The following is a 6,939-nucleotide window of genomic DNA, read 5'->3' as shown; positions in this document are numbered from 1 at the left end:
TTTTTCTCGGCCCTGCAGAGAATTCCACAGATGACAGAGCCGACCTGTGACCTCTCACCTCTGCACGACTTTACTCGAGTAAACAGAAGGTGATCACCAAACTTGTCATTTAATGCCAATGTGCTGACTGCATGATGAGATGCTGCTCAGTAAAATGCTGACGTTTGGCTCGTGGCAATGTGCACAAGTCCCTGATCTGACTAGTGAGACCAGAGCAAAAACGTGATGAAACGTTCACATACTTCCTTGTTCTTTTACATTATCCGAAAAGACAATGCAAGTCTTGTGGCGTTGTCGTCAGAAATGAAATGCTGCCAATAAAATCTAGAGCAGATGTGCGGAGGAATAATCCGTTCACACTCAGGTAGAACTTAACACATCATGTCGGTTGCAAGCAGCCTGAAAACACATTGACTGATTTTCTTGCTCTTGTAGCATTTTGAACAGGAAGTCATCTGTGCATCATGAGGCCCAACGCTCAGGCAGAGAAACAATGTTTGTTTTAGCTTGCGCAATAAATCAGCCATGACGTGGAGAACAAAATGGGCCCCATCCAGCTTTGTACCCCCCCCCTCACACACACACACACACACACACACACACACTTTGCTATGTGACTGTCAACAGAGCACGTTAGACGCTGAGGCATCTTAACGTGATTTATGCCAAACCAACCCGAGTCGGATGGCTAATTCGGTTATTAGACAAAGACTGCATTCATAAACTTCCTAAGTGGAGCCAGTGAAGAGGAGCTGGTTTCTCTGGGTTTCACCAACCCCGTCTCTCCGTGATGGGCTCTTCCTGAACTGGCGCCTTGTTTATGTTAGGAGGAGATGGAGCAGGCACGACCTCTCAACCCACTTCCTCTGGTGACTCAAAAAAAATCTCATCTAGGCTTGAGGCAACATGCCCCCCCAACACTATTAGCTGTAAGAGGAAGCCAACTTGTCCTGTGTCTTTGTGTGTGTGTGTGTGTGTGTGTGTGTGTGTGGCAGAATATTGGAATGAGCAAACAGGACCTGCTGTCTCCTTAATTTGATGAGTGTAATTGCTGGCTACAATCAGGCTTCTGTAGGTTGATAACTGATTCATCTGGTTCTCTGTGTTGTGTCCCAATATAATTAATTGACTATGCACAGGAGCAATTTGTCCATTTTAACAGCTAATTTGGGGTCAAAGTCTGGATTTTCCCACTTTCATCATCTAAATGCTCAAATGGGGAAGTTAAAATCAACTCACTTTGCAAACGCATGTCATAAAACATAAGTTTGGACCGATTTCTATCCACAGTTTGAATTTCTTTTAATTTGATGCACCAGTGCAGCCAGAAGAAAGTGGAATCTTGGCTTTTGGAATGTGTCTAAAACCAGCATGAGCATTGGTCTGAGCAGAGACAACGCACTAAAAGTGTGATTAAAATTAATGTGCAGACACTTTCACAAGTTTCCTAATATGTGAAGATTGTAAAGAGATCAGATCAGCATTAGGAGAAAGAGACAGTGTGTTAACTTTGGCTGCCTCAAAGTGAATTGGTGAACTTGGTACAGGCGCGTTTGGATGGAGTCAGCATTTCCCCACTAGGTGGCAGCAAAACACAACTAACCGTCCACCTGCGAGCCCTCCAGGTTTGTTAAATGTGCACCTAGGATGTCATTTGAGACGTGTCATATCAAGCACGTAGCCTTAAAGCAAGTGAAGACGTGCAGCACCGAGGCAGGATTAGATACACACAGCGTGGCCGTGCAGCCATTGCGCGTAAACGGTTTCATTTAGCCATGAGACGAGAGTCCCACGCTGTCACGCAAGCAAACCCACACCCACACACACACACACAGTACAGAGGTTATCATCTTCCAAAACACCGAATATCAGTCTCAGCACCTCCTCATATCGGCGTCTTTGCTATGAACCTCTGGTGTCTGTGCGTTGTAAAGTTGATTGAACCTGAACTGTCAAAAGAAGCAATAATGTTTCTTCACAAAAACAAAGGCGGTAAAAAGACGACTTGGGTGTGTGAAGTGTTAAAGGTTTATAAGGTAAAAATGGGATATTAAGGTCAGACTGGAAAGAAGACCCCCTGTAGTGCCCCCACCCACCCCCGCAGCGTGTGACTCTGCAGAAGTGAGGAGGTTACTCATTGACCTGTGGCCCCAAGAACAACTTCCGACTTTTCTCTAAATATAGTGACCAGTTCTCACTATTCACTCAGTCTGACGTGCAACATAGCAGCAACTTAAAAAGACAAAACAAACGAACCAAAAATGTAACAATGCCAAAATGAAAACAGTGTCAGTGTCACACGTCAGAAGAGTTTTGGCGACAATGACCAGGACGCACTAGTAAAACTTCAATAAAAGTGGTTTTATTCTCAAAATAAAATCTTCTATCAAAGTGAGAATTATACATATTTACAGTCTCGTAAATTTCCCTTTACAAATGTACAATGTATGTACACAATTATTATTATTATTATTATATATAAATACACTTTACGCGCCAATACAACCCGTGTGAGACCGTATTAAGGCATTGATCCATGGAAATTCATCTTGCAGACAAAACCAGCTCAGCCTCGGCCTCGTTTCAGGCAGAGAAGTGTCACTGTGAGTGTTTAAGAGAAGCCTCAGCTTCACCACAGAACCTGGCGACCAGAGGAATCAGTTGGGCAGAGATAAGACTGAAGAGACGCCATGAGACGCTCATTAACGTGCTAATTACAACACGCCCCCCACCCCCACCTCCTACACCCAACCAGCTCTGCTACAAGCGCTTTCCAGAAGTAGCTCCAACTAACCGCAGAGCGGAGCGTACGTCCAGCTAAGAGTTCACATTAGGGGAGTGCATGTGGCAGTGGCGACTAATACAATAATTTACCAAATAAAACATTTATCATCAGTCTTTGCGCCTCTTTGTCCCTTAAAGGGCTGAACTGGCTCCAGTCCTTAGTGCCAAATGTCATTCCGTGATCAAACCCGGGACAGGGGCATCTGTTTGGGACAGGAGACTGAGCTGGCAGTCCCAGATCTCCAGGTCAGCCCCGTGCTCACGTCACTGTACATGGAGCCCGCGGAGGCTTTACTCCCCCAGCAGCAGCGGGTGCAAAAAGTCCTCCAGGAGTCCAAGGTTTTCCCGGACCAGATCCAGGCACCTGAGGTGATGCCCACCAGGAGGCACATAAAGTATTTCAGCATGAAAACAGCATAGTCCGGTCTCTGTCTGCTCGGGTCCGACACGCACGTACAGTTGTGCGTTATCTCCCACGTCTGTCTGTGGTGCTGCTCGTAAAAGTAACACGCCACTATGACCGTGGCGGGGACCGTATATAAGACCGTGAAAACTCCGATCCGGATCATCAGCCTCTCCAGTTTGTCAGTCTTGGTCCCCCCTTGCTTGATCACGCTCCTGATCCTGAACAGCGAGACGAACCCAGCCAGCAGAAACATGGTGCCGATGAACAAGTAAATAACCAGCGGCGCCAACACAAAACCCCGCAGGTTATCCAAGTTCTGGTTGCCCACGTAGCAAATCCCGGCCACGGAGTCCCCGTCCACAGAGCTGAGAGCCAGCACCGCTATGGACTTCATGCTGGGGATGAGCCAAGCGGCCAAATGAAAGTACTGTGCGTAACTTGCTATGGCTTCGTTCCCCCACTTCATCCCTGCGGCGAGAAACCAGGTGAGGGACAGAATCACCCACCAGATCGAGCTGGCCATGCCGAAGAAGTAGATGAGCAGGAAAACGACGGTGCAGAGCGCAGGACCCGTGGTTTCGTAATGGATGTATTCTGCGCCGTTCTCCCGGTTGCAGGCCACTTCTTCGTGTCCGACGATCAGTCTGACAATGTATCCAACTGACACGAACATGTAGCAGGCGGAGAGGAAGATGATGGGGCGCTCCGGATACTTGAACCTCTCCATGTCGATTAGAAACGTGGCCACGGTGGCGAAAGTGGAGACGAAGCACAGAATGGACCACAGACCGATCCAGAAGGTGGTGAAAGTCCTCTCTTCCTGGCTAAAGTAGGGGTTGTGGCACGGCACGGCGCAGTTCAGGATCTGTCCCGTCTTGACGCGGTTGTGCAGCGGGTGGCTGTCACTGGTCACCGGCACCATGGGCGCGCGGCAGAAGCATCCCGGCTCACACGCTGCCGCTTTGTGCTTCCCCGGGATAACACGACCGTAGCCGGGCTTCTTCCTGGGGTTGAATGGTTTCAGGGGCCGGTTGGTCGGCTTCGCCACCACGGGAGAAGCGGTGGTGGTCTGGCTTCGGTTGTAGTCCATGCACAGCGTGTCTTGGTTGCCTTGCTCGGGCAGCAGGTCGCACCTCATCCGGTCTGGCCACGGAAAGCCATACTGCCTCATGAGCGGTGCGCATCCCGCCTTGGCCCTCTCACACACGCTCCTGCACGGCGGCAGCGGCTTCTTGTAGTCCTCCAGGCAGATCGGGGTGTACATGCTGCAGAGGAAGAAGCGCAAGTCCGGGGAGCACTTTATCTCTACCAGTGGCCAGAACTGGTGCACCTCCAGACCGGCTTCGTCCTGCGTGTCGTGGTTGAACTGGTTGGGCATGTAGGTGTAGTTGTAGCCGATGCCCCTGCACAGAGGCACGGAGATCTCCTGGCACTGGAGCTCCTTGGCTGCCATGCAGCGCGTCCCGTGCAGGACGAGGGTCAAGAGCGCGCACCATCCCGCTGCGCTCCTCTCCATCGTTGTTTTCTCAGTGCGCGAGTCGTCTTCGATGAAGGCGCCAGCGAACTTGCACGTTGCAAGTAGGCTGCAAGTCCGTTTAATCCAGAGGTGAAGTCATGCCACAGGGCAGAGAGTTCGGGACGCTCCACAGTCTCTGTAATATCCACAGGGAAAAAAAAAGAAGAAAAGAAACAACAAGCCCTTGACTCTCACTCAGTCTGTCCGTCCCCTGTCTTCCCCCTTTGTGTCAGTGCCTCCCCGTGTCTCCCTGTCTTTATGCTCTGTGGCTGGTGGGTGCGTTGCATTTTATACGGGAGGAGGGAGGACACTCCCCCAGCCTGGGCGGGGGGAGGGGGGGGCTCTGTCAATCAAGGCTTCCATCTATAGGTGTTTGTTTAAAATGTTCAGCCCGGAGGAAGGGTAATAATCACTCAGTGTTTACTCCCCCAGCAACCCCCTCCCTCCCCCTTCAGACAGCGTGGAGTAAACCAACAAAGTCAACATATGCAACTTTTTAGGCTGACACGACATGATGTTCCTGAATGCAGCACAGTATCGTTGATGCAGCTGTTAAACAGAGAAAAAGCTCCTCTTAAGAAGGACGTGTTTGACAAAATGAAACAAGGTGTAAGTGTGTAAGAACTCGCTTGTTACAGGTTCAAATCCTGCAAGTTGCCCTCATGCAATAGTGTCCAAAAGTTGACTTAAATGTCCCGGTTCATTAAATGTGAATGCAAAATGACTCAGCGTGTCTGAAGTTTGCCCCTAATGGTGAAAATTCTCATGCATTAACACACTAACATGATATGTGATGAGGATTCAGTTTAATGGCTCATCTCTGAGCAGTCTGACTAAGCTCCTTCGACAGTCACTGTATTCATCATTTCACTGGTAAATGCTTGTCAAAGCCCCGAGGCAGCACTAGTGTGATACTGTCCGTCAAACGCCTCTGAGAGGCCTGCAGAGTTGGACGTATGCGTGGAAGAATAAGAGGACATGCTGATGCTGATTTCAGTTTGCATGAAGCAGAGATAAAGGAAGAATGTGTGTGTGCGCAGTGAGGGAGGTTAATGGGGTCTTGTTAGTCCACAGAGGGGGGTCGTCTCGGTCTAAAGGGAGGGAACTGTTTGTCTTAACGCTTGTGCCAATGTTTCAATCAGAGCATGCTGGGCCTGCGATTAGTGGGACGCACCAGGCTCAAAGAAACATCACAGTGCGTGTGTGTTTGTAAACCGTTTCAGAGCTTAGCCCAAAGAAAATAAGCGAACACGAGCAGATACCGCGCGGCGATAGCACTAATTAAAGTCATTCACACTTCTTATTGGATTCATCAGCTTCAAATGGAGTTGAGACACTTTGGCAGACGGGCAGCGTGTTTCCAGTCCACAGCTTTTATCACAACTAATTAGCCACAAACTTCAGTATTTGCTAAAGGATGCTTGTTTTAGCTCGGTGTGGGGTCCCAGATGGGTGGGGCTGATCGTGGAAAGCCAATTTCCAAGGCTTCCTGTGGTTCACTGTATTCTGCTCCTTGGCCAAACAAGACTCATCTGGCTGAACTAGTGTGGTTTGTGCTGCGAGCACACGCCAAGACACTGACGCAAGTCATCACAACAAGGTTACCAAAGTTTTGGGTCACAACACAAATATGCGTTTACATTTTCTACCAACCAAGCCCCAAAATACAAACTGAAGTTGTGGAAAGGTCCGTGACAGGAAGAGCAACCACACTATATGTTTATTCACAATTAGCAGAAGCAGAGTTACAATCGGATTAGAAATTTCTTCTGCTCACACTGGCCGTTCAGCTAATACACCACAAAACCCCTTTAAGTGAACCTCAGCTGTGAGTGAAAGGAATTCTAGAAGCGTTCTGTCCTTTATCACCCTGCCAAATCTTTGCCTTATTAGTTTGCATCACTTCCTCGAGCTGTGATGCCAACAATGGCGTCAGGTTCTACCTTCTAGATGTACAGTGGGTTTGTTTGACTTTTATGAATATTAGCTGTTAGGATTTTGTTCTTTTAGGTTTTGTAAAGGCTAGATAAATTGGTTTAAGAGTGCACATGGCTTGGAGATTGGATGGATGGATGGATGGGGCCTAAGAGATCAGGGGGCTCCATGGTTCAGAACTTCAGTATGAAGCAAGTTTTAATATTTCTGGCTTCAAACTCACAGAATTCAGTTTAGAGACTTCAAACGTCTGACTTTGTTTATTGGTTTTATTTGGTATCCAATAAGCTCTGTCTAA

At 48.5% G+C, this 6,939-nt stretch overlaps 1 protein-coding gene across 1 annotated transcript; it reads right to left on the bottom strand.

Moving 5' to 3' along the window:
* Positions 1 to 2,354: 2,354 nt before the first annotated feature.
* On the bottom strand, positions 2,355 to 4,976 carry LOC137098034 (frizzled-8-like). The gene has a single exon (XM_067473750.1). The coding sequence runs from the start codon at positions 4,704 to 4,706 to the stop codon at positions 2,967 to 2,969; it is 1,740 nt and encodes a 579-aa protein (XP_067329851.1). The 5' UTR covers positions 4,707 to 4,976; the 3' UTR covers positions 2,355 to 2,966.
* Positions 4,977 to 6,939: the final 1,963 nt, after the last annotated feature.

This window comes from Channa argus, chromosome 14 (genome assembly GCF_033026475.1).
Source record: "Channa argus isolate prfri chromosome 14, Channa argus male v1.0, whole genome shotgun sequence".
Classification (NCBI taxonomy): Eukaryota; Metazoa; Chordata; class Actinopteri; order Anabantiformes; family Channidae; genus Channa; species Channa argus.
The sequence above is the reverse complement of the archived record's forward strand: the minus strand, read 5'-3'. Positions and strand labels throughout refer to the sequence as shown.

Bases quoted from the DNA above. Each gene is read 5' to 3' on its own strand.
- LOC137098034 (XM_067473750.1), bottom strand. From the start codon at position 4,706: ATGGAGAGGAGCGCAGCGGGATGGTGCGCGCTCTTGACCCTCGTCCTG.